The 27487-nt window shown below is 40.0% G+C and overlaps 1 protein-coding gene across 1 annotated transcript; it reads right to left on the bottom strand.

The window, feature by feature from the left end:
• Positions 1-510: 510 nt before the first annotated feature.
• LOC113015943 (NLR family CARD domain-containing protein 3-like) lies at positions 511-19864 on the bottom strand. Its single transcript, XM_026158330.1, has 10 exons — positions 19703-19864; positions 19412-19467; positions 18813-19097; positions 15274-17065; positions 10317-10490; positions 9946-10032; positions 9621-9794; positions 4166-4339; positions 3610-3656; positions 511-1432 (listed from the first exon to the last, which is right to left on the bottom strand). Exons 1-10 carry the CDS (start codon positions 19732-19734, stop codon positions 888-890), a joined length of 3366 nt encoding a protein of 1121 aa, XP_026014115.1. The 5' UTR covers positions 19735-19864; the 3' UTR covers positions 511-887.
• Positions 19865-27487: the final 7623 nt, after the last annotated feature.

Genomic DNA, 27487 nt, shown 5'->3' with positions numbered 1-27487 from the left:
AGGTTGAATCATCTTACATTTCACTCATGCGCAAAACAGTAACATAAGCGTTTCAGGTGTTTCAGTGTTGACGAACAACTGATCGGAAATGATTAAAAACACTAGTGTGGACGCGTAGTGTTTTTAGCCAAAAATGTTTTAAAATTTATCCGGATTAGTGTAGCCTTAGGAAGCTAGAAATACAAAAGACTAAACTATGAAAAACATTAAATCAAAGAAGATTAAATATTAATAAATAATCAAAACACAAGCACTGGGTCACCAGACCCAGGATCATGACATCCGGCAGCTGTTTTGCTGTGGCTGCATTAGAGATATGCATACAATAAAAATAAGCTCTAAGCTAAAATTCAAATAGAAACAGTAAAATATGATAGTGATTGAAAAAGTCATGAAAAATAGTAATGATATCAAACATCAGCTCAAACTGAGCAATGTATTCAAAATACAGAAGGTTGTTTAAAAGGTGCTTTTGGAGGTAGTTGTCATTTGTGGACAAACACATCTGTCTTTGTTTTTGATGCAGCATTTTATAAAATTCAGATCTGAAATCATAACAATGAAACAGCTTAAAAAAAATTAGCATCAAAACAAATCTAATGTATATTACCAAAATCCACCAGATTCTACTCCAGGGCCCTTTGTGATAGATTTCATGTTTCATTCAAACTAAAGTGAAACACAGCATATGCAGTGCTATTCAGGCACATTAAAATATTCCTAAGAATGGATCCTTGAATAATTGTAGCTTCCATCTTTAAAGGAGTGAAGAGGAAGACGTTTACAAGGAATCATTTAGAACAGTTTAAAACATCAACTCATTGAATCCATTAACCTTAAAATGCGTAGAGTATTTCTCTAACAGGAGGACACTCTTTATACTCAACTCAGCACAGACACACTGAGGCACCATGAAAAGACAATAAAAATCCAGGATAAACAGGTTCAGTGAATGTGGTGTTGAAGGTGTGGAGGCGGATCAGAGTGCCAGACGAGACTCTGTAGAAGGACATAGTGCCAGCAGGACAGTCCACATACACTGCTACTCTGTTAGAGACAGAGGAGGAGTAGGAAGAGGAGGGGGGGATGGTTGTGGATCTGCAATTGTGACAGACAAACTGAGGACCACCATCAGTGCAGTGCAGACTCCAGGAATGATCATTGAGTCCAAACCAACAGTCATCATTGTTTCCTTTCCTTCCGATTCTTCTGTAACTCACTGATATAGAAATGTTTCCCTTCCACTCGACCTCCCAGTAACAGCGACCAGTCAGTTCATTACTACATAGCAGCTGAGGCCAAACATCAAATCTGTCTGGATGATCAGGATATGACTGAACCTCCATAATATTATGTGTCACCTTCCTGTTGTTGTCAGACAGTTTGAGGTTTCTATTTACTGTGCTTGTGTCGATTGTGAGTTGACAGGAATCTAATGGAGAGAAGAAACACAATCCAACTGCAGTTATGGATCCATCATCTGTTCATTGATTAACACTTTGATGATGACTACTGACATCGGAGATGTAAATCAGTGATGTGACAGTTTGAAGATGTCAGTGTTGTGGTGTGGTGAGAGAGAAGAGAGAACCCAAATGCAGGACTTGCAGGCAGATTGACGATGTGGATGGTGTTTATTGCAAGGACTGGACGGACAGAACATAAACTGACTGAAACTGAATGACTGGTAGACTGAACTGAACCAGAAAACACACATGCAGATTAGAGGACAAGACAAGTAACTGAGGAAAACCGATGACTTAAATATACTGGATAATGAGTTGAAAATAAATGAGTTTCGGTGGGCAGCCGCGTGACCAGTTGCTAAGATGACTCAATTTGGGTGGATGACCGCATGGACAGCACGTAAGATGAATCAGTTCGAGTGGGCAACTGTGTGGCCAGTGCCAAAGACAAATCAGTTCAGGTGGGTGGTTGTGTGGCCAGCGGCAGCACCCGCGATGCTCCACTGTGGACCAGCAGAGGTGATGGGACACCTCTAACAGGTGGGAAGGTTGCTGGTGGCGTGATTTGGCAAAGCTCTCTAGTGGAGAAAAAGCAGGACCCGCAGGTGGGAAACCTCTGGTGGAGACTTGGCACCGGAACAGGTGGAGGAATTGGCCAGACCCTAGCCGTCCCAACTCGAGAAACAAGTATGGATGCAGGGATGGGTTGAGTGGCTTCAGTGCAGGGACAGGTGCAGGAGCTGGCTGGACACCAGTCACCCAAGCCTGGGGAACAGGTATGGGTGCTGGAGTGGACTGGGTCTCAGCTGTCCTTGCCCTGGGAGCAGGCATGGGAATGGGTGACGGCTGGACGTCAGTTGCCCCTACCTGAGGAACTGGCAAGGGTGCAAGGAAATGCTGAGTGCTATCTGCCCGGGGAGTGGTACAGGGACTGGCTGGGCCCTAACGGCACTGCGAACAGGAGCAGGCTGAGAGACAGGTCTTGGGGCTGGGAGACAGGTCTTGGCATGGAGACAGGACGAGAGAAGTGATCAGATCTGGACTTAAGAATGTCCTTTGTGAAGCCAAAAAGGGAAAAACAGTTTTTATGGGTGCAGGGTGGTAATGACATTTTTTTTGACAGTCCACCATAGGTTGACAATAACTAATCACTGGCTTTTTTAGTAGAAGAAATGGTATTTGGTCTATGGTGAGGAGGAGTCTTTGGCTCATGGTGAAAATGAAGAAAAATGTCTGACTCACTCACCACCAGATATTGCAGCTTGCGAGAGCAGCGGCAGCAGCAGCAGCGGGAGCTTTGGCTGAAACAACAGACCTGCTGAATGATGTAACCTCCATCAGGATGAGATGGGAGGCGGAACCGCTTTGACACGACAAGGTGGGAGTGCTAGTGAATGAGGCAGTAGGTGGACGCATGAGGACCGAGCAGCCGGAGATCAGCGGTTGGCGCCTATTTCCCATGGCTAAGGCTCGCGTGTAGGTGAGGCAGCAGGTGGAGGACTGCAGTGCCTTCAAGGACTCTCCAGAGCCAGATGAATCCCCTCAAAGACATGCTCATGTTGGAGCATAAGCCACAGATTAACCCCCAGCTCTCTTTCCAGAAAGAAGAATGCTGCCTGCTGCCACTGGTATAATTCGAGGTCCACTGGGTTCATATCATGTCTTCGCAGCACGAGTCTCGTCATTCTATCAGCATCGTGGTGTGGTGTGGTGAGAGAGAAGAGGGGACCTAAATGCAGGACTCGCTGGCAGATTGGGGAAGTAGATGGTGCATATTGTAAGGAATGGATGGACAGAACATAAGCTGACTTAAACTGAACTGGGTAACACACACATGGATTAGACTGTGACAAGACAGGGAACTGAGGAGAACTGACGGATTAAATACACTGGATAATGGGGATGATAAGAAACACGTAAGTACATAGCTGAACTTAATCTAACTAACAATACATAGGAAGTGGAACAGAACATAATGCACACAGAAAGGTAACTAAGACAGTAAAACAGGAAACGGGGATAGAAAACTCAATGGTGACAAAGCTTAACTGGAAACACTGGGTCAACAAGCCGGGCATCCTGACAGAAGATGGTTGGATGTGTACTGCTTTGTTTTAATAAATCACATTAAAAACACACTTACACTTCCTCAGACCTGGTTTTAACCATCGGACTCCAGCAGGCTCCAACCTGGAAGGAGGAGGGGAGAGGAAAAATCATATGTCATTAAGATTACTTCCAGTCTGAGTTATTGTCTGATTACTGACAACTTAATGAAGACAAACAGAGAATTAGAAAATCATTCATTTTCAAATATATATTCTATTCCATCAAAATATAACAATAAAAATTTAATTGCGACTGTTGTTGGCTAGCATACAATGTTAAAAATAATAAAATGAACAACAGCAGGATCTCTGACTGTGGTAATACAAACCTAAATATGTGAAGAAGGCAACAAACACTGATCCTTGAATATTTTATTTATATATACAAAGATTTAACAGCACGGTAGCTAACAACACTATACTAAGTGAACTGCTGTGGATGATTATCAGCAAAGCACATTTTGTTCAACAAAAATCATTCTCAGCTTAAGCGTAGGTTTTATGTTAACTGTTCTCTACATTCACAGCTGAATCCAGAATAAATATGTTCAAGTACTCTCTTCCTGTTCAATCAAACACTCTTCCCCATACCTGAGAGTCTTAAGTCTCCAGCGTGGATTCTTCAGTCCAGCCGAGAGCAGCTTTATTCCTGAGTCTCCTGGATGATTGTAGCTCAGGTCCAGCTCTTTCAAATGGGAGGGGTTGGAGCTCAGAGCTGAGGCCAGAAAACTACAGCCGTCTGCTGTGACCAAACAGCCTGACAGACTGAAAACACACAACACTCCATCTGTGAGCTATGATTTTCTGTTTGTCAGATACAATAACATTTTTCAATTTCCATCCATTCAATTTCATTTACCTTTATTTATAAGAGACAATTCCCAATGGACAACAATAGTCACTTCAAGTTAACAGAGTAAGGCAACACACTACAATATTAGCGAGAAAGCTGCGTCCAAGATGCAGCTTTGCACATTGGCATACTCCCCCATATTGCTTGTCTTGTGTGTTTATGGTGTTATGATGTGATGATATTTGTGCTTTTTATGTGCTGATGTTTTTTTGTCTTCTCCTCATGCCAACTACTTTGGGGATAAGTTGGAGCAGAAATTGTTTTTTTCTCCTGATCTGCCCTTTTGTGTTACACATTACACATTCCTGTCTCCCTAACGTGAAGTTTGTGTATTGTATGTATGGTCAATATAATAAAACCTTTCTTCTTTCTTCTATTAGTTATTATAACCCACTAAACACTGGACATAGGACAGACATGCAGATCCCATTGGGTCCATTCTGGATATTATACGACATCCAAACTAGGTCCACAATTTGGACTTCCAACCACAACCCAACCTGAAGGTCAATATGACATTCACCTTTTGAAATTTGGACTTGGCAATTTTTTATTGGTCATGTGAACATCTATAACAAGTGCAGAGAATATACACATTTAATAACATAACCCAGATTTTAAAAATGCATAAATAGTAAAAAATAAGTAAAGTCTAAGATTATGAATAGCAAAGAGATAAATTCATTTATTCAATTTCTTTATTTTATTAAAAAGTCAAAATTCATGTAAAATGAGTAAAAACATATGTGCATTGTTTAATATAAGCCAAAAGCCAAGCAACATATTTAAGTTATCTAAGTGATTTATATGTCATCTTTAACCTAAGAAGCAAAAGACCGTGGCAGATCTGAAAACGCCAGGAGTCCAATTTTCTCGCCGGCTCTAGTGGGCCTTGACCTCCTGATCAGCTATCGAGCTGGTGAATAACAGGTGTCTCCGAAAACATCAGAGCAGTTTTGCCAATATGTGATGTCTTAATAAATCGAACAGATATTTGAAGTTTACACAGCTACATTTTCATCTTTCGGCTGAGGACCAGGTGGAGTGCCCAACCCGGGTCAGGGACAAGTTCCTGCCCCAAGTGGAGGAGTTCAAGTATCTTGGGGTATTGTTTATGAGTGATGGGAGAAGGGAGCGGGAAATCGACAGACAGATTAGTGCTGCGGCCGCAGTGGTGCAAACGCTGTTGTGGTGAAGCGAGAGCTGAGTGTAAAAGCGAAGTTCTCAATTTATCGGTCAATCTACATCCCTACCCTCACCTATGGTTATGAGCTGTGGGTAGCGACCGAAAGATCAAGATCACGGATACAAGCGGCGGAAATGGGCTTCCTCCGAAGGTTAGCTGGCATCTCCCTTAGAGATAGGGTGAGAAGTTCGGCCAATCAGGAGAAAAAGCAGGACCAGGATCAGTAGAGCCACTGCTCCTTCACATTGAAAGGAGCCAGTTGAGGTGGTTTCGGCATGTGACAAGGATGCCTCCTGGGTGCCTCCTGGGTGAGGTGTTCTGGGCATGACCCACCGGAGGAGGCCCCGGGGCAGACTCAGGACATGCTGGAGAGATTATATCTCTCGACTGGCCTGGGAATGCCTGGGTGTTCCCCCGCACAAGCTGGAGGAGGTGGCTGGTGAGAGGGAGGTCTGGGCTTCTCTGCTTGGGCTGCTGCCCCCACAACCCGGCAGCAGAAAATGGATGGATGGATATTCTCATCTGAAAATATCTTAAAAGTTCATTTTGTGACCCAGAAAGAGTAATAATACAGCTAAGTAGCTGACACCATATTCGGAAACTGGAACTGGCTGAGCCGTGTTATGAATTCTGAAATAGGTTGGGCCACGAACCTGACCCATCCTTCAAATCTGGGGAAATGAAGGAGGTGTTTGTCAGCGCAAACGCATTTGTTGACGCATTTTTTGCCCTTTTACTGAAAAGACTTTAGTTTGGAGATCTTATTGGATTGCTAAATTCTCAAGTATTAGCATAGGCCTGCAAAGTAGGATGTATTTGTGCGAGCTTTATGTTTAGTTTTTGGGTCAGTAATTGTTTCTATTACCAGTGGTCTACACTGTATGTGGGGATTCATTGTACAGTTAGTATATTTCTGTTTTTCGGTTAGCCCGAATATTAAAACATGCCGTTTTATTATTTTGGCTAATTAAAGGACTGTTGCGAAGATCTACTTTACATTGTGTATGGTGTAATTTACTGCACTGTTAATCACTACTGTTCATTTTCGTGGGTAATACTACTTTTACAAATCAGACAAGTGAATTAAAAGTAAGTTAAATTATACAGTACACTGAAAAAAGAACCCAGAGCCCACTTACTTAATAGCATTGCGTAAATAAGGCCAAAATAAGTATAATATTGCTTAAAAATATCAAAATTGTTTTCAAGAGGCTACATATGAATACAGATTATATATGAACAAATACTATTTATTATGTATTATCCTATTGATTTGTTCAGTACGTATTTTTTATTTTATTTTTTATTTTGCATTTTCTTGCTTTTGTTTGTTGAAATATTAAAGACATAAAGAGATTCAGTAGACGTCAGGTCTTTGGGTCCTTGTGCTGCTAAAAGAGGAAAAGGAACGCAAATTAGCCATGTGATGTAGGTTAAGGGGCTATCTGATTAGTTGAGAGAGTACCCTGACTACCCTGCTGTTTGCATGCTTTGCCTTGCACTGCTGTGGAGAGCTTTTAAAGAAGTGTATGTACTGGATGTAGCCCGGATAGGAATTCCGCAGTAAGTACTTATAATTCCTATGGACTTTTGTCCAAAACTCAAACACAGCAATAGCGGAGAAGAGCAGCTAAAAGTTTTAAATATTATTGTTTCTGTGACACAAAATAAACTATTAAGATATTTTCAGATGAGAATGTAGCTGTGTAGACCTATAATATCTGCTCGATTTATCATATTTGCAAAAGTGCTCTGATATTTTTGGAGAGGTCTGTTAGCCCACCAGCTCAATGGCTGACTGGAAGGTCAAGGCTCATTAGAGCTGGTGAGAACAGCGGACTCCTGGCATGTCGCTTGACTGTCTACTAAAAATTAAAATAAAAGCGTTCTAACATCTCACCTGTTTGTTATTATTCGAGCATACATGTATAGTATTTGTTTTAATAGAGAGATTAAGCTTGTCTTTCTGTCATGCCGTGATTGTACTTAACTGTATAAAGCCTATTAGACATTATAAAACAAAACATATGTAATAGCAAATTTTGTCAGACTGCTTAAAATACCTTTTTAAACTCTTTTTTTCTTAAAGAAATCTACTAAAAATTGCTAGGTGGCAATTTTTCACATCATGTGTAATTTCCATTCTAAATATTAATCACAGTTAAATTGACGGGAGATGGCAGTAAAACTCTGGAGCTGAGATATCACCAGCTACACTGCTGTTCCAATTGTAGAATGATTTCCAGCTGACAAACTGGCCTGTAATGAGTGTGAATGTCAGTGTGCCGGGGGGCCTATATGTGAGTATAGCGCATTTAGTATATTTACATAGCGTATTTCTGATAAGGTATCAGTGAGTTAACCACTAAGACTTAATATCATTTTAAAGGGTATTCAAAGAGTATATTTCATTTACTGAATGAAACTGTAATATCATTTGAGTTAAAAAAAAAAAAGTGTGTTTTTGTACTTTGTCTGTCCTACCCTTATGTTCAGTAAATGTTCAGTTTCTGTCCTAAAGAGTGGTCTGGGGTCAATTCTTTCTTTAATGTTTATGCAGGGGTTTACTCTTAGTATCCCTGATTCCTGTCCATACGACAACCATTTGTGGAATCTGTGCTATAAAGAACCCAACACCCCAACTAGTAAGTCGAAACTGAGGCAAGCAGGGTTAGACTCAGTATAACGAGTGGGTTGCTACATGTACAAGGACTTCAGACCTTAAACAAGAGCAATAAACTGCAAAAAATCTGAAACCAAGTCTATCAAAATGTCATGCATGGATATATGAAGAATGAAGAGGCACTGCATTGTATATAAAATGAAATATACTTGGGGAAGACTACTACATTTATTGTGGTAACCACACAGGTTTAAAGCTGTTTTGTGGGAGGAGCAAAAGCTGGTCTGGTATTTTGGGGAAGTCAAACCCATGGTCGGAACTGCTTCAGTAATGCCTACCATGAGTCTTATTTTTTAATTAATTGAAAATAATAATCCAAAAAAACCCCAAAAAACTGTTTTCTCCCCTTTATGAAATATTTACACCAAAATTGTTAGTGGAGAAAAAAGAAAGTGAAAAAAAAGTTTGAGAGAACTGTTAACAAATAGGTCACCTGTAATAAATGGGTTACAGTCTTATGAAACATTCCATCAGTTTTTCATTGCCCATAATGCAGGGGAAAGGTTAGAATAACAATTAAGTAACTTTATTATGTTTAGGTTTTTTCCTACTTTCTAACGAAAATATACTTTCTGTATTAATATGACTTAGAACTGATATTTGGGCAGGATTTATTTTCTCCTTCAAACCATGGGTGTTTTTTGAGATAATTCTCTCTCTCTCTCTGCTTTTTTGAGTCACTGAAGTTCACTCAGCTGTCCTATCTTCCTCTTATGATGAAGTCAGGCTCAAAATTCTCGTTTTTTTTTTTTTGTGTGTAATTGTATAATGTACAATCAATACTGCAAGAAACTTCAGAATACTGTCAGAAATTGGGATTTTATGTTTAGTGGACAGAAGTTCCTCTGAAATAAAGACTTCTGTTTTTTTAAGAAAGAATAAAAATCTCAATTTTAAGAAATGTAACATTATGTTGTACAAATTAAAATTAAACAGTGAATAAATATCACCAATAACCTCCTATACTGATTATTTCTATGAAGACATTTTTATAATGTTTCCCAAAATTCTATATCATTAATGCCCATAAGAATCTTAAACATGTCATTTAGAAGTTTTTGTCCTACCAGCATGAAAGGATATTGGTATGTCATAGACACATAATGGCTATATATATGCAAGTTTATCAGTTCATAAAGTAATTTTCTAAAAAGAAACGATAACAAAAACAAAACGTGACTATAAAAAATGTTATGACTGTTTTTCAGAGTAGAATCATCCACTCAAAGGTAAATAAAAGGTCACTTAACAATTGCTAAGCTTAGCTGTTTGTGCAACAATATAGATTTTAAATGACAGTGTATGAACATTTTTGAATCCTGACCTGAGAGTTTTAAGTCTACATTGTGGAGTCTCCACTGCGCCAGACAGAAGCTTCACTCCTGAATCGTGCACATTGTTGTTACTCAGGTCCAGCTCTCTCAGACTAGAGGACCGGGAGCTAAGGAACGAGGACAGAGCTTCATAGCTTCTCTCTGAGAGGTTACAGGCGCTCAGTCTGAAAATTAATCAAGAGCATAAATAATATGTTTCATATATTTAATCACTTTTTTTTTCAGTAATACTTCAGGAAACCTCATAACATGCAACAAAAAATGGATGGACTTTAATTGGTTAATTTTGAGAAACAAAATATGTCTTGATCTGACCTCAGACTAGTCAGCTTGCAGTTCAGATTCTGCAGTCCAGCAGAAAGACTGTCAGAGCTTCTCAATGAGAGATTACAAAGACTCAGTCTGAAAATTAAAACATGAACAATGAAACAACACTTGTTAAACTGTAATCAGGGTTCAGTAAGGAGCTACTTACTACTACAATTAGCGCTATTTACTTGCAGTGTGTTTTAAAGAATCCTTATCATCTGAGGTTAAACAGGTTAAAAATGTGACAGTTTCACTTAAAACTAATGTAAAAACAACAATTCATAAAGCTGACATTTATGGGCTAAATTTTTAACTGTTTAATTTTGTCAGCTGAAAAAAAAGACCAAAAGAAAAAAAATGAATATATTTGATCTGACCTCAGAGTTCTCAGTTTACAATGTGGACTCTCCACTGCTTCAGACAGAAGCTTCACTCCGGAATCCTCCATGCTATTGTTACTCAGGTCCAGCTCTCTCAGGCTTGAGGACTGGGAGGTGAGAACTGACGACAGAGCTCTACAGCTTCTCTCTGAAAGTTCACAGATGCTTAGCCTACAAAAAAATAAGAAAAAATACAGAAAGATTATATTTATGGCATTTGTTCAACCTAAACAATAAAAACTAATATATTGGAGTCCACTAGAAGTTATGGTTAACTAGAAATCTCTTAAGTCATAAAATGAAGGAAACTATTTAAATTTCCTTAAAATCCTAATTACACTTCTGTATTTGCATATAAATAAGTTACAGGCTGTTCAGTGCGCAGGGTCTTTTAGGAGATCCATCTGTGGTGATCTGAATTAGGCTCTCCTGCTCAGACACTGATGACGAAGTAGGCACGGAGGTGAATGGGTAATGTATCCAATCATTTAACCTGCCCGTCTATGAGAAGTATCAGCATAACTGCGCCGCCAGCTCCTGAAGGTGCATGTTACAGTCATGCTTTACACTGTTTGATAATGTGTGCTTCTGTGTTGTTTTTGACCATGCAGTTCTTCCAAAGGTTTAACTTCTTTATCATGGCCACAACTTTATCATAAACAATGAATATGGTTTTAGAAATGCCTTGTAATCCGAGAGTGAGTTCGTTCAGACGGGAAAATATATCACACAGATGAGCCAGGCACGTAAGGTACTCTACATCATGCAAATGTTCAGACAGCTCAAAGGGATGGTTACTGAAGAAAACTTTACGTTCTTCCCTCAGCTCAAAGAAACAGGGCAGCACTTTCCCTCTTGAGAGCAAGAAAACCTCTGTGTGGAGTAATACAGTTTCAGGCTCGCTGCCCATCTCACTGCACAATGCAGCAAATAAGTGGGAGTTCAAAAAGTTAATAATTTTTACAGTGGTGTCCAAGACATGTTTCAGACGGACAGGTATTCCCTTTGCAGCAAGAGCCTCTCTGGATGCTGCAGTGTACCCAAGAAGCATCTGGCGCTACTGCCTGTACACACAAACCACACCTCTTTGTCTCCCAGTCATGGCCCATGCACCATCAGTGCAGATGCCAACACATCTGTCCCACACGAGTCCATGTGTGATCATAAATGTGTCCAGCTTTTGAAAAATATCTACTGCAGTTGTCCTTTCTTCGAGTGGTTTACAGAACAGCATGTTCTCCTTGACGGTTCCTTCATGAATGTTGTGCAAATATACAAGGAGCCACATCCGTGGACTCATTCAGTTGTATTGCGTAAAATTCACTGTGGCGTATGTGCTGAAGTAGCTGCTGTAAAACATTTTCTGATGTTGCATTGATGAGACAGCATTGTTTGATGATGGATTCAAGGTTCTCTATTTGTCACATGCATAGTTATACAAGTATAACACACAGTGAAATGTAGCCTGACACGCTCCTCAACATGTGCAAAAAAATTGGGGGGGGGGGGGGGGGGGGTGTAGAGGAAGAACATTATATATATATACATATATATATATAACCAAGTGGCCATAACCAAGTGGCCGGCATAGTGTACAGGACCATCTGTGCTGAGTATAACCTGGAAGTCCCGAGGTCAAAATGGGAGATGCCCCCAAGGGTGGTGGAGAATGACCGAGCTAAGATCCTGTGGGACTTCCAGATACAGACGGACAAAATGGTGGTGGCTAACCAACCGGACATAGTGGTGGTAGACAAACAGAAGAAGACGGCCGTAGTGATCGATGTAGCGGTTCCGAATGACAGCAATATCAGGAAGAAGGAACACGAGAAGCTGGAGAAATACCAAGGGCTCAGAGAAGAGCTCGAGAGGATGTGGAGGGTGAAGGTAACGGTGGTCCCCGTGGTAATCGGAGCACTAGGTGCGGTGACTCCCAAGCTAGGCGAGTGGCTCCAGCAGATCCCGGGAATAACATCGGAGATCTCTGTCCAGAAGAGCGCAGTCCTGGGAACAGCTAAGATACTGCGCAGGACCCTCAAGCTCCCAGGCCTCTGGTAGAGGACCCGAGCTTGAAGGATAAACCGCCCGCAGGGGCGTGCTGGGTGTTTTATATATATATATATATATATATATATATATATATATATATATATATATATATATATATATATATATATATATATATATATATATATAGTATATACATTGGGTGAATGTGCAGTAGTGGCAGCAAGCAGGTGAATTCTGTACATTATTATGAATAGACATCTGACTATTTTACAGGATAGACAATATAAACATATTTAAAATTAAAGGAATTGAAATGTACATTGTGCCTTGGTTTAGTGTCTGGAAGAGTCCTGACTCAGTCAATTATAGATGATGTGAGAGGGCGGGTGTGTGTGTTTAGGGCACGGATGGCTTTGGGATAGAAGCTCCTCTTGAGTCTCTCTGTCCTTGCCCGGAAGATGCGGAACCTTCTACCAGATTGCAGAAGTTGGAACAGTTTGTTGCCAGGATGGGACGGGTCCTTCAGTATCTGCGCTGCTCTAGTCCGGCATCTCCTGGCGTAGGTGTCCTGAAGCGGGGGGAGAGCAATCCTGCAGCAGCGTTCTGCTGTACGGATCACTCTCTGGAGAGCTTTTTGGTCATTCACACAGCTGTTCCCAAACCACGATGTCATGTTCTGTGTGAGGATGCTCTCCACAGCACCTGTATAGAAAATCCTGAGGATCTTTGGAGAGACCCTGAACTTCCTCAGTTGTCGTAGGTGATACAGGCACTGCCTAGCCTTTTTGGTCTGGACCTAAATGTGGGCAGCCCATGTCAGGTCTGAGGAGATGTGGACACCAAGATACTTGAAGGACTGCACCCTCTCCACTGGAGCTCCATTGATGATAATGGGCTTGTAGTCTCTGTGCTGACCCCTTCTGAAGTCCACCACCAGCTCCTTGGTCTTGCTGACGTTCAGCTGGAGGTGGTTGTCCTGGCACCACGATGCCAGATTCTTTACTTCATCCATGTAGGCCGTCTCATCGTTGTTGGAGATGGCACCCAACACCACTGTGTCGTCAGCAAACTTCACAATGGTGTTGGAGCCATGGGTGGCCACACAGTCTGAAGTGTAGAGGGAGTAGAGCAGTGGCGAGAGGACACAACCCTGAGGTGCTCCTGTGTTGATGGTGATGCTGTTGGAGAAGCACCTGCCCACCCTCACCACCTGAGTTCTGCCAGTGAGGAAGTCCAACACCCATGCACACAGATGGCTGTTAAGTCCCAGATCCCTCAGCTTTGTGAACAGTCTGCAGGGCACTATTGTGTTAAACGCTGAACTGTAATCAACAAACAGCATTCGCACATAGTTACCCTGTTTCTTGTCCACATGGCTGAGAGTGGTGTGTAGGACGTGGGCGATGGCATCCTCTGTGGATCTGTTGGATCTGTAGGCGAACTGCAGCGGATCTGTGGTGTCTGGGATGGAGGAGGAGATGATGTTCTTCAGCAGCCTCTCAAACACCTTCATTACTACCGAGGTCAGTGCAACTGGCCGGTAATCGTTCAGGGATGAGGGTTTGCTGTTCTTGGGCACAGGGATGATGGAGGGACTGTAATGGACAGGGAATGGACTGTATTGTCTTTTTTGCCTTTTCCCCCAATATTCTCACTACCATATCTAAAGCAGCAGGGAGAATGCAGTCCTCCACAATAGTGTGGGGTTTGTTGTTTTTAGCCACTCTAAAACTGACCATATAAGATGCTTGTGGTCTGTTTTTATTCATAGGATCCGGCACTCGAATGCAGCTTTTACTTGTTTAAAGTGATTTTAGCTGTCGCTCAAAATGTTCTCATGGTTTATTTTTCAAATGGGGATGATTTGTCTCTAAATCTCTGTGCAATACTGAAGGTTTCATTGAGTTGTGAAACAATACTTGCACAATTATCACATTATGGCTGGGAAAATCCCCAGTATTTATACATGTGAACATCAGTGAAATATAATTGTCATCATATTTGCGCTTCTTTGTGTTACAGTCAGAGGTGACATGCTTTCTCCCACTTTGAGGCTCCACATCAGACCCTTCATTACTTTCCACATGACTGTCTCCTTCTATGCTAGATACTTGGCTAGTAACCACAGATACATTTGTGCTGGCATCCCAATCTGACAAACACATTGTTGAACAATCACCTGTGCGGTCACTGGCAAATGCATCTTCAGATATGAGCTGATTGGTGGTAGTGGCCGCTGTTTCGGTGGCAGAGCATTTTCTTTTGGTTAACCATTTGTCCATTTCTTCAACAGTGCAACTTCAACAGTCAGGCGTCAGTCAATTGGGGAAGTCGCACCCATGTATTTTGTCAGGGCAATTGTTTTGCTAAACACCAGAGGGTGGTATATACACATGTATGTAATAGCCACATTAAACTGTATTAGTGCAAATTTAGGCTTTTTGAATTGGTAATTACCCCGTCCCACGTATCACCTACAGCCTCTCCCATACCCCCGAGGGTAGGCGTACCCTAGTTTGGAAACCAGCGCAATAAAGAATAATAATATAGAAAAAACTTAACTCCCATATTGAACTGAGCAGTGCACTAATGCAGAGAAATTACTTTAGAACACCAGAGATTAAATGAATGATAACTGAAGAGTAAACAGTAACAGAACACCGGACTGGTAGATGAGTTTTTGGTACAAAGAAAACAGTTCTGGAAGGTACTTTGATAAGTGATAAACCCACAGATGTCTCAGAAATGCTGATAATTTCTGCTGCTCTGACAATTCAAAAGGATCATATGCTTGCAGATGATCATTCATTTGAATTTTTTAAGGTTTTTTAATGGATCAGCACCCATCACGATGTTTATATTGCTTAAATTGCTCACTTGATTGTTTTTTTGTTAAGTAGAATCAATATTTCAAAAATAAAAGGATGAGTACATTTTTACTTACAGAGCTTTTTTGGAGGCTTTGATCACCGGTAGGAGTTTTAGAAGAGCCTCCTCTGAAGCAGAGTATTTCTTCAGGTCAAACACATCCAGATCTTTTTCTGATGACAGTAAAATGAAGACCAGAGCTGACCACTGAGCAGGAGAAAGTTTCTCCGTGGAGAGACTTCCTGATGTCAGGCACTGTTGGATCTCCTCCACTAGAGAACGATCATTCAGTTCATTCAGACAGTGGAACAGATTGATGCTTTTCTCTGCAGACAGATTCTCACTGAGCTTCTTCTTGATGTACTGGACTGTTTCCTGACTGCTCTGTGAGTTTCTTCCTGTCTGTGTGAGCATTCCTCGTAGGAGAATCTGACTGTTCTGTAGTGAAAGACCCAGGAGGAAGCGGAGGAACAAGTCCAGGTGTCCATTTGGACTCTGTAAGGCCTTGTCCACACCACTCTGGTGGAAGTGCTTAAGTGTAGATTGTCCCGTTTCAGACTTCTGGGAGGTTGCTTGTTCTTCCAGCACATTAATTCCAGAGTTGATGAAGGTCAGATGGACATGAAGAGCAGCCAGAAACTCCTGAACACTCAGATGGATGAAGCAGAACACCTTGTCCTGGTACAGTCCACTCTCCTCTTTAAAGATCTGTGTGAACACTCCTGAGTATACTGAGGCTGCTCTGATATTAATGCCACACTCTGCCAGGTCTGATTCATAGAAGATCAAGTTTCCTTTCTGCAGCTGATCAAAAGCCAGTTTTCCCAGAGAATCAATCATCTTCCTGCTCTCTGGAGTCCAGTGTGGATCTGTCTCAGCTCCTTCATCATACTTGACCTTCTTCACTTTGGCTTGAACCACCAGGAAGTGGATGTACATCTCAGTCAGGGTCTTGGGCATCTGTCCTCCCCTTCTGGTTTTCAGCACATCCTCCAGAACTGTAGCAGTGATCCAGCAGAAGACTGGGATGTGGCACATGATGTGGAGACTTCGTGATGTCTTGATGTGGGAGATGATCCTGCTGGCCTGATCCTCATCTCTGAATCTCTTCCTGAAGTACTCCTCCTTCTGTGGGTCAGTGAATCCTCTGACTTCTGTTACCATGGAAACACAGTCAGGAGGGATTTGACTAGCTGCTGCAGGTCGTGTGGTTATCCAGAGGCGAGCAGAGGGAAGCAGTTTCCCCCTGATGAGATTTATCAGCAGCACATCCACTGAGGTGGACTTGCAAGGGTCAGTCAGGATTGTAGTTTTGTGGAAGTCCAGAGGAAGTCGACACTCATCCAGACCATCAAAGATGAACACAACCTGGAGGTCTTCAATGCTGCTGATTCCTCTTTCTTTGGTTTCAGTAAAGAAGTGATGAACAAGTTCCACCAAGCTGAACTTTTCCTCTTTCAGCACATTCAGCTCTCTGAAAGTGAATGGAAATATGAACTGGATGTCCTGGTTGGCTTTGTCTTCAGCCCAGTCCAGAGTGAACTTCTGTGTTAAGACTGTTTTCCCAATGCCAGCCACTCCATTTGTCAGCACTGTTCTGATTGGTTCATCTCTTCCAGGTGAATCTTTAAACATGTCTTCTTGTCTGACTGTTGTTTCTGGTTTATCTGATTTCCTGGATGCGGTTTCAATCTGTCTGACCTCATGTTCATCACTGATCTCTGCAGTCCCTCCCTCTGTGATGTAGAGCTCTGTGTAGATCTTATTCAGAAGGGTTGGGTTTCCTGCTTTAGCGATCCCCTCAAACACACACTGGAACTTCTTCTTCAACTTAGATTTAAGCCGAGGCTGACAACTTTGAAGAGCCTCTAAATAAATCATTAAAAATAGCAAGAAAAAAAAACAGTCTGTTTATTTCTTTGTCTTCTTTTTTTGTTTTGCATTTTTACATATTTTTTCTTCAAACGTACTTAGATCTCAAATTACAATACTGAAGAAATCTCATTAATTATAAGTGCACCATCCTGCTATTAAAGTGAAGAGAAAATTGTTTCAGTTGCATTAGTACTAAACCAAAAAGCTTGGATGCCGGACATTGTTTACATTCTAATGTTTATTCATATTTCTTGTAGTTTTTTTTCGCTTCAGGGTATCTGCCTGGAGAAGAGACAGCAGGTAGTATTTTGCCTGTTAACAGCATGATGAGGAAATGGGAGAGAACCAAACAGCTGCTGACGTTGTTTATATTCAACAGTGAATGATTTAGTCTATCTTCTTGGACATAAGCAGATGGATATTAGCCATCACATAACGATCATATATTTACCAGCTTTCCCATTAACAAGTTTTAGGTCATTTTATTATATTATCAAATCTGTGTCTTTTAGTGATTGTACACAGGGCAAGAGCATGGTGACGACTGATCACTTATACCAACATTTACCATCTTTGTGTTTGGTTTTAAACAGGCTTCTGTGATGAAGGACGGGCAAAGATATCACTTTGCAAATGTGAAGAGGTGCCTTGTTTCTTCAAATCTTTTCCTCTTTCTTTTTGATCAAGTGTGTACTTCCACTGACATTTTAATGAATGGTCTCAAAGAGTTACTTAAATTACTTTTCCTCTTGTTTGGATTGTTGTGTTATTTGTGCTTCTTCAATCTTGATGTCATGAAAAATACATCTGGCTTCATTCACTGAGTGATGCTCAGCTTGAGATACAACAAATCATCACCAAACCAAAGAAGCTCCTGTTCTGTTATAATTTAAATAAATGGAACTTCTGCGCAGTCACACTAAAGGTTTTTAAACCTACATATGTAAAATAAAAAATTGGCTTTGTGGCTTGTGTAACCAATGGGAACATTTACAAACTAAACAGGTTTTCAACTCTGGACTTCTCCAAATTTTGTCACAAAAAATCCCACTAAACTTTCATGCTGTCTTTCAACTGCTACCTACACTGTTTAAAATAAACATCTGAAGGGAATTCAATATTTCACATTAAATTCCTGCCATAAACTCAAAAAGAGATTATGCACACTGTGACTAATAGAAGACTGGAATATTTTTCCTTCATGGGTTTCTGAAGCACTCAAGAAGTCACACAAGTGACACTACTTTTTTTTTTTAAAGCAATTAGTTTTTCACGGTTTTAACAACTAAATAAGATTACTGTTCACATAAATAGAGCTAAGAAAAATCTATGTTAAAAAAATAATTCTGAGCAGTCTATTTTAAGTTAAACGCTTATGTGAAATAATTTCTCTCAAGTTAATACTTTAGTTTACTACTCTGTAAGTACAACACACTTAAAACCCTTGGTTAGTACAACATACTTCTTATTCCACCTCATTACTTTTCAGGGAGTTGTTTTCAGCATGTCTCTAAGAGATTTTTTTTATTCTCCAGTAGTCTGTAGTTTGTACATGTGATGATTGTTGTTAGAGTGGTCATGGCCGTTTGGGAAAGGTTTTTTTTTTCCATTGTGAGCAGCCCTTTAATAAATCCAAATGTATGTTGTGGAATGAAGTTCCCGCTTTCTGCTTTTCGTTATATTAAATTCTGAGGTTTTACACTTCACATCTCAACAAACTACAGAGAAAAGTGGACTCACCTTGTTGAGCAGATGGATCAGAGTATAAACGCAGCTGAGAGAAAAGGGAGAGATCTATAGTCTGAAGATGTCTGACCATGATCCTGCTGGCTTTGTCCCCTTTCTTCCTCACTGTATCAATGAAGCAACGTGCCTTATCTGCTCTGACTGGGTTCCCTTCCAGTATTGATTCTTTCTCCAATTCATTTAAGACACCGTCACTTACAAGGGCCTCAAGGAGCTGTTTAAGGATTTCTGTTGACACCCTCCAAACAAAAGCTGACCGCACCCTGGCAAGCTCCTCTTCTACAAGAAGAAGGAAGAGACATAAACATGCATCCCCCTCAAACATTGATGACAAGGAGATCATTTTGAGTGAAGTTGCTTTCTTTTCCAAGCCCCTTAGACTGACAGTTGTCATGTTATGAAAATGTGCCAAAGAAAGATTAAGACATGTTGCAACAGATTTGAATTTGTGACCATTTTTAAAGACAGTATATAGATAACTATGTGCAAGTGCTCTGACAAATTTTTTCCAATAAGTGTTACAAAAAGGCAAAGGATTGTACCTTGTCTCTTTACATCCATACAGCTCATCAGACAAACCATTGATCTCCTACCTGCTGTGGAAGCTGCTTTAGTTGGTGATTCTTCTACAGGTTCTTTCATCATCTCTCTATGAAAACATGAGAAGACGATTTTAACAGAAGAAACTGTGAACACAGTCATGTGTCACGTTATTTTATTGATATTAGGTTTTAGTGTCTCAGCCACATACATCCAAAACTGACCTGTTTGAAATAAAACATCAATGACATGTGAATGTGGTGGTAATGATAATAAGGTAATAATGGTTGATTTTTTATATACTTTTTCAGGTATTAGTTCAGTGTAATAATAAAAAATCTGACCTTATAAACCACAAATGCATCCTTATCCTCATCCTTAACTTATACTGTCAGTCTTCAGTTTTATACCCAAACTGGGTATGGGAGTGTGATCCCCCTACAGTAATATATATATATGAAAAATTAAGAATATTTAGCCAAAAGTTTATTAACTTTGCTGCAATTCTGAAAAGGCATCAGCGCGGTGACCAGTGTTGGTCAAGTTATTTGAAAAAAGTAATCAGCAGAGATGGGCAGTAACGCGTTACTTGTAATGCATAATCCATCATGCAAAATGTAATCAAATGGAAAAGTCCCTTTTTAAAACTTGTTTTATTAGTTTTAACCTTTTAACTTTATGCATCAAGCAAAAATTTAATTCTATGCAACATTCTCTGACTGGAAGAAATTTGTTTAACATTTAAACTTATTTTCTGTACATTCCAGCACATAAAATATATATTTTTTTGTGTGTTTACACTCACTCTTTCAAATAGATGCAAGTAAAACACAGCATAAAATAAATAACATCAAAGACTAGTGGTCCTGTTGCTCTATTTTCACCTGTAAAGCAGGAGTGGCATAGGCGTAGGTTTACCCTGGTGCAGCTGTGCCGCAGCAGTCAGTTGAAGAATCCGCGAGTTTCTCTGTGAGTTTCCCTTTACGTGGTAGCGCACTCCCAGTGCTTGCTTGGAAGTTTAGGGTTTTTTTTTTCGTGGTTAAAAGAAGTTTTCTTCCCACGCACAACGGACACTAATGTTTTTGTTACTTTTTATGGAATCAAACTCAAAGTAAGGTCAGTACTTCCAAGCTTTAAACGTTGCACGCTCATACTCTCTCCCGCACTCGATATATGATCCATTGTTGATCTGCACACAGCTGTTGTCACGAACGTCACACTCGCTTACGTCACTGTCATGAGACATTCTTGCTAAAAAATCACGGTTTTAGTAATGCAGTAACGCAGCGTTCCTACGGGAAAGTAACGGTAATCTAATTACCGTTTTTGCAATAGTAATCCCTTACTTTACTCGAGTACAGAAGTCTGGTGAGGAACTTTGTTGCATGGAGTCACACAAACCACCTGCAACTCAACACCTCAAAGACTAAGGAACTGGTTGTGGACTTCGGGAGGTCCAGAGAAGGTCCACTGCCGGTTCAGATAGAGGGGGAGGAGGTGGAGGTGGTCAACAAGTACAAGTACCTCGGGCTGTGGGTGGACAATAAACTGGACTGGTCATGCAACACAGAGCACCTGTATAAAAAAGCCCAAAGCCGACTGTACTTCCTCAGGAGGCTGAGGTCTTTTAACATCTGCAGGAAGCTCCTGAGGATGTTTTACCAGTCGGTGGTTGCTGGAGTACTTCTCTATGCTGTGGTGTGCTGGGGGAGCAGCACAGCAAAGAAGGACTCATCCAGGCTGGAGAAACTGATCAGGAGGGCTAGCTCTGTGGTCGGCATGAAGCTGGACACTCTGGTGACAGTGGCAGAGAAAAGGACATTAAAGAAACTGCTGACTGAGTCAAAGAAAGAAATGTTATTTAAACACCAAGGATCAGCAGAGTTAACGTGTTGGAGAATTGGACGTTCCAGTTCATTCAAATGCAGCTGCAATCAGAAAAACAGATGCAGAGACAGAGAAACATCATGTGACTGAAAAAGAGTTCAGCCTTCTGGTTCAAACTCTGTACAGACACAAGAGACAGCAGCACCAAGTGATGATTTCAATGACCTTGTTCCTGTTAAACACAGTTACAGTTTTAACAGGATGTTTTACTGAAGTTGTTTGAAAACACGTTTGGTATTATTGCTGTCACGGCCCGTGGCTCGGCATCCAGGGAGCCGTGGGAGGCTGCGGTGGCCACACCCTCGGGCTGTGCCGCCTCCAAACCACATGCGTCTCATCTGAGGCAATCACCAGAGGACTACTTCAACCAGCTCTGACGGCTTCTCCTCGCCAGTCCGTAAGTCTCCTCCCAGTGTGACCAGCATTCGGCGTGGAAGCCTGTGGCCTGCCTGTCCTCCTGCCTGACTGCCTCCCTCCCTAGGATTCCCTTCACGGGCACCTCTCCCGTCCAAGCTCCACGGTCCTGCTCTACCTGTAAGCCTCGGCAACTTACTGTATGAAGTCTAGCTGTTCATTTCTTGGGAACCTGCATGCTGTTAACTGTGTCTCCCCTTTCTGTTGCAGTTTCCCCACGGTCCCGATTACGGCACTCCTGGGCTCCACGCTCCTTGTTTCCCCCCGTGGCATGAGCCTTAGTTTTTCTTTTCCTTAGCTTTGTTAAAAGATTCCTCAGTTAAATAAAACTTGTACATAGTTCTGAGCTGCGGTTACCTGAACACTCCGTGTTCTGTGACAATTACTATTACCTGGTTAGTACTTTTTTTCTGTGTTGTGTGTTGTAGTACAATCTGAACTTTTATTTGGGTCCAAAAATGTTGGACAGAAAGCAGAATCTCATCTAAACCAGATGTGCAAACCCACAGAGCCAAGAGCAAAGATGTCTCTGCACATCTGCCTGTGTTAGAAGAGGAACTTGTTTCTCGTTTCATTAAGTTCATCAACTTCATGTTGTTACAGTCATGTGACTGTTAGTGGCTCAGAGAGCTGTGAAAAAAAATAGGAAGTGGGGTGTCTAAGCGGTTGCTATGTTTCTGATGTCATACAGACTAGGATAAGGTGGAGTATAAACCAGAGAAACCTCAGGCTGTTCTCTTCTTCCTGCTCAGGTCAAAGGTCATCTATGTCAGCGGTCCCCAACCCCCGGGCCTCGGACCGGTACCGGTCTGTGAGTCGTTTGGTACTGGGCCGCGAGAGTTTAGGCTCAGGTGTGAAATGTATAGTTTTCAGGGTTTTTATTGGTTTTCAGCATTTTTTTGTTATTGTTTTTATCGTTTACTCGGTTTTCCTTGGTCTTTTCACGTGTGTTATGAATAAATTTTCCTTTTTTCGGTACCAGTACTAGTTTTATTTTGTTGTATTTATCCGCGACCTTAAAGGCCGGTCCATGAAAATATTGTCTGGCATAAACCGGTCCGTGGCGCAAAAAAGGTCTGGGACCGCTGATCTATGTGATAGATTTGATGTTTTAATTTCTAATCTTTCAAATATTTGTTTTGCTGGAACTTTTGCTTGAGTGGATGAAAACTGAAGTGGGTTCCTTCTGACCTCCTGAAAAGACGTCTTTTCTTCTCTTTGTGTTCTGGTACTTTCTCAGCTCCAGGGGAACTTCTAGGGGGAGAGGTGAAGGTGTCCCTGTGTCTCTAACATCCCTCTCAGTGTTGGGATGGTGAATGAAGGAGTTTTGGTGCAGTTCCAGCAGAGACACTAAAATGCAGCAGTGATTGTGTCTAATCAGACAAACATGAAGTAAATGCACTGAAGCTGCTGTCAGTCTGAGTATAATCAAATGTCTGATTGAATGTACGTCAAGCACCATAGATAACGTATTGGAATGTGTTACTATTGAAATCCATGTTGAAAAAGCTAGTAATATAATTATAAGTTGCATCTATAGGTCACCAGAGTCATGCCTTGACACATTCAATGAAAAACTTTCTGCTATGTTTAGCCACCTAAATGATAAAAAAAAGCACCAATAATTTGTGGTGATTTTAATATAAATTTGCTGAAACCCAAATAGACATCAGAAAACAACAGATTTCATCAATACAATGTATAGAAACTGCCTTTTCACTGTAATTATATATATATATATATATATATATATATATATATATATATATATATATATATATATATATATATATATATATATATATTTATTTATTTATTTTAATATATATTTTACTCAGAATTTGTCCTCCATGTTTATTGGTCCTGTAACTCATAGAGAAATAATGAACATTGTGAAAACATTTAAAAATAAAAAGTCCACTGACTGTTTTGGTATTGACATGATATTAGTTAAAAGTATTATAGAATATATACTGCGACCTTTCACATACATTTGTAATCTGTCCTTTTGAACTGGTACTGTATGTTTCCCTCAAAAATGAAAATAGCAAAAATTATTCCAATCCATAAAAATGGAGAGAGATGTCAATTTACTAATTACAGGCCAATATCACTACTCCCACAGTTCTCAAAAATTTTAGAAAAGTTATTTGTTAATAGACTTGATAAATATATTGAGAAGCATAATCTCCTAAGTGATAACCAATATGGCTTTAGAGCAAAAAGGTCCACTTGGATGGCAGTGATGGAAGTTGTAGAAGGGATATCTACTGAAATAGATAATAAGGAATATACTGTTGGTGTTTTTATAGACTTAAAAAAGCTGTTTGGTACAATTGATCATTCTATATTAATGAATAAACTAGAGAGATATAGTATAAGAGGCATAGCATACAAGTGGATGAAAAGTTACCTGGATGATAGATATCAATATGTTGAAATCAATAATGTAAAATCTAATCAGTTGAAGGTAACTTGTGGCTTTCCTCAGGGCTCTGTGCTGGGCCCTGAAGTATCCATATCATATATAAATGACATATGTAGTGTTTCCAAATTGTTAAAATGTGTATTGGTTGCTGATGATACCACTCTGTACTGCTCAGGTAAAAACCTAGAACAGCTTCTGACTACAGTGGAAAAGGAGTTAAATATATTAAAAAACTGGTTTGATATAAATAAGTTATCGTTAAATATAAACAAAACAAAATTTATTATTTTTGGCACTAGACAAATGAAAAATGAATCTAAAATCAGGGTTAATGGAATTGAAATTGAAAGCGTGTGCGGAAAAATAAATTTCTTGGAGTGATAATTGATGATAAGCTTAGCTGGAAGTCTCATATAAACCATGTGAAAACAAAAGTTGCTATTCTCTACAAAACAAAGCATGTCCTGAACAAGAAATCATTATACACACTTTATTGCTCTCTATTTTATGATTTAGTTGAATATAAAATGGCACAGATACTGTATAAAGCACAAAATAACTTGCTTTGCCGCAGTACTCAGAAGCTGTTTAAAGTCAGAGAGAGTCAATATGACTTAATGGGAACAGAATTCTTTAAAAAAAAAACCCAAAAAAACAAGATAAGGACAAACATAAAGCACAGATGTGTTTCTGTTAGAGGAGTTAAGGTGTAGTTCATTTTCCTTGTTTGAAAGCATGTTTAAAAATAGAGTGTTAGAAAAATAATATATAAATAAAGAATGAAAAGAGCAAAAATAATAATACTGAAACTCTTGGTTGTTTTGCTTCAATTATTTTAATGAAATTTAATTTAATGTAGTTACTCATCTAAGGTGCAAAGTTTTTTTGTTTTCTTTTGTTTTTTGTTTGTTTGTTTGCTTTGTTTTGTTTTATTCTTTGCTTTGAGCCCTACATGAGCTGCATGTTAAAAGATCTTTTGTTAAAAGTGTTGGTGTAAATCATATGCTTCAGCCAATACCTTTTGATTAGCCTTGTCTTATGCTTTCTTGCTTTGTGGTAATCTTTATTTTGTATTCACTGAGATATTTGAATGTTAATCAATAAATCAATCAATAAAAATAATGACCGTGTTACTGTTACAGTTACAGTTTTAACAGGATGTTTTTTGTATTTGATTTATTGCTCTGTAAAGGCTGAATCCTCTGAAATTAGCAGGCAAGACAACGACTGATGGTCAGAGCTGTCACACTGATATTAAAGTAGCATATCAGAAAAGGTTCCACCTTAACAGCTACAGGCAGCTGCCGTTTACATGTTATAGAAGAAAAACTGAACTGAACATACTTGTCCTTGATCCTTGATGTTAGAATAATCCATCAGTCTATTTTAGTGCTTCTGCTCTGTTACACTGCGTTACATTGTTTCTACAAATTACATTTCCTGTGTGTTGAATTAAAATCAAATTAAAAGCACAAATCACAGTGTCAATTCTTAAATTGATTTTAATTGCAGAACATCAGGAGCAGGAAGTGTGTTTTTTTTGCTGTGAAGACAAACCAAGTGTAAATGTGTGTGTTGGTGAGCTCACAGGCAGTGTGTCCCTCTTTTCTCTCAGTGGCCTCAGAAATGCTTGCTCTGCTGTACATCACTTATTTTCAAATAATAACGTTGTTAAACGACTTTCATAGTAAATATGGATTCACATAGAGATAAAATGACATCATGAGAGAGTTTTTACCATAATGTCCATCAAAAAGATGATAAGGAGAAAGTGTGAGGAGACCTCTGGGTTGAAGTGAGTGCATCAGTGAAAAAGATGAAATACTCAAACAAAGCAGAAGAACTTAACGCTTTATTGACCAATGGCCAGCCGACGGGCCCATTTCACAAGCAGTCTTTAAACGACTGTAACTCTTCATTTATGCTAGAGAAAGCTAGGTTTCGAAAAGAAGAGAAGCTGCGCTTTATGGGGATATTTTGCGTATTACGGTAGCACAAAGCATTCACAAGCTACAGCTGTCTGAACACAGAAATGTTCTGTTCTTTTGTATACTTCATCTGTTTGTATGTTGTACACTCATTGTGTGTTCAATAAAGTTCATTAAAAAAAATCTAAACACAGAAGGAAAACTCAACTCCGCCTAGATTTTACCATGTGTGCTTCGCACTACCGTAACTCATTGACCATTTGAGCTAGGGGAAAAAATTCACATGGTTACTGAAAGAAGAGAGACTGAGTTTTACGGGGATATTTAGTGTATTACGGTAGCACAAAGCGTTCACAAGCTACAGCTGACTGGAAAAAGAAAAGTGAACACCGCTTAGTGGTGCACTTAATGTGCGCTTCGCACTAATGTAACTCTTCGACTATTGGGGCTAGAGGGACATTTCAAACGGTTACTGAAAGACGACAAGATGGGCTTTACGAAACATTATGGTGCATCATTAGAAAGCAAGAACAATGACGGTCAATAAAGGAGAGCAGAGAAGAAATGTGCTGAAGGAACTTTCAGTGCTTTAAGTTACAGAAGCACAAGCTGCCTCTAATGTCTGAGAGAAAAGATGAATTCAAACCTGCTGCTGGTTTGGTTCCACTCTGCCTCGTTGGTCCAGCTGTGAGTCCGGCAGATCTGTGCTGTTTGTGCTAAAGAAGGTCGTCTGACACGGAGATCAGCAAAGAGAAGCGAAACAGGAAGAGCAGGAAGGGAGGTGCTTGTGGGGAACCAGGGATTAAGCAATATCAGAAATTCTCAAGTTTGCAATTTAGAAACATGTAAAAATGTTTGTTGGAGGCTTTCTGTCCTGTTACTGAGCGAAGCATTAAAATTATGTTTCTATTGTAGTTTCTGTTGTAGTGACACTTTAAACTGGTTTGACTACAGATCAAAGAAACACTCAGTGTGTTAGTGAAAGTTGTTTTTAGCTGACCTTGAGGTTAAGGTTACTTTGTTTATACCCATAGGTAAATTTGCTTTGCAGAAAAATGATAGCATTTGGCATCCCTTCACGAACACACATTCCTAGTTAAAACCTCACAAAAAACACATATATAGTACTTGAACAATATGAATCAAATAAAAAACATATCTTATTTAGTTCAGTGACAGCAACAGGGGCAAAGCTGTTTTTATAATACTTTGTTCTACATCTTGGAAATAGAAACCTCCCTCCTGGGGAAAGAAGCTGAAATTCACCCCGTACAGGATGAGAACCATTTTTAAGAATTGATTAAGCCATCTGTTGTATCTGTGTAGAGTACAGGGAGGCTAAACAGGACTGTGACTCACCTATCAGGCGACTGGACCATCTCACTATCTGATTCAGTGAGTTTTTCTCTGTGACAGAGGTCTGACCAAATCATGCTACCAAACAAAAAGATAAAACAGACTCAATAAAAGAA

Source organism: Astatotilapia calliptera, chromosome 23 (genome assembly GCF_900246225.1).
Source record: "Astatotilapia calliptera chromosome 23, fAstCal1.2, whole genome shotgun sequence".
In the NCBI taxonomy this organism is placed as follows: domain Eukaryota; kingdom Metazoa; phylum Chordata; class Actinopteri; order Cichliformes; family Cichlidae; genus Astatotilapia; species Astatotilapia calliptera.
This window is presented reverse-complemented; position numbering and strand designations above follow the sequence as displayed.

What these genes read in the sequence shown, in the direction of transcription:
- LOC113015943 (XM_026158330.1), bottom strand. Translation starts at nt 19,734, where the DNA reads ATGAGGATAAGGATGCATTTGTGGTTTATAAG. An exon ending in TGTAAACTGAGAACTCTGAG is followed by an intron (nt 10,033 to 10,316) that starts GTCAGATCAAAT and finishes TTTAATTTTCAG; the next exon opens with ACTGAGTCTTTGTAATCTCT. An exon ending in TGGAGACTTAAGACTCTCAG is followed by an intron (nt 3,657 to 4,165) that starts GTATGGGGAAGA and finishes TCCTCCTTCCAG; the next exon opens with GTTGGAGCCTGCTGGAGTCC.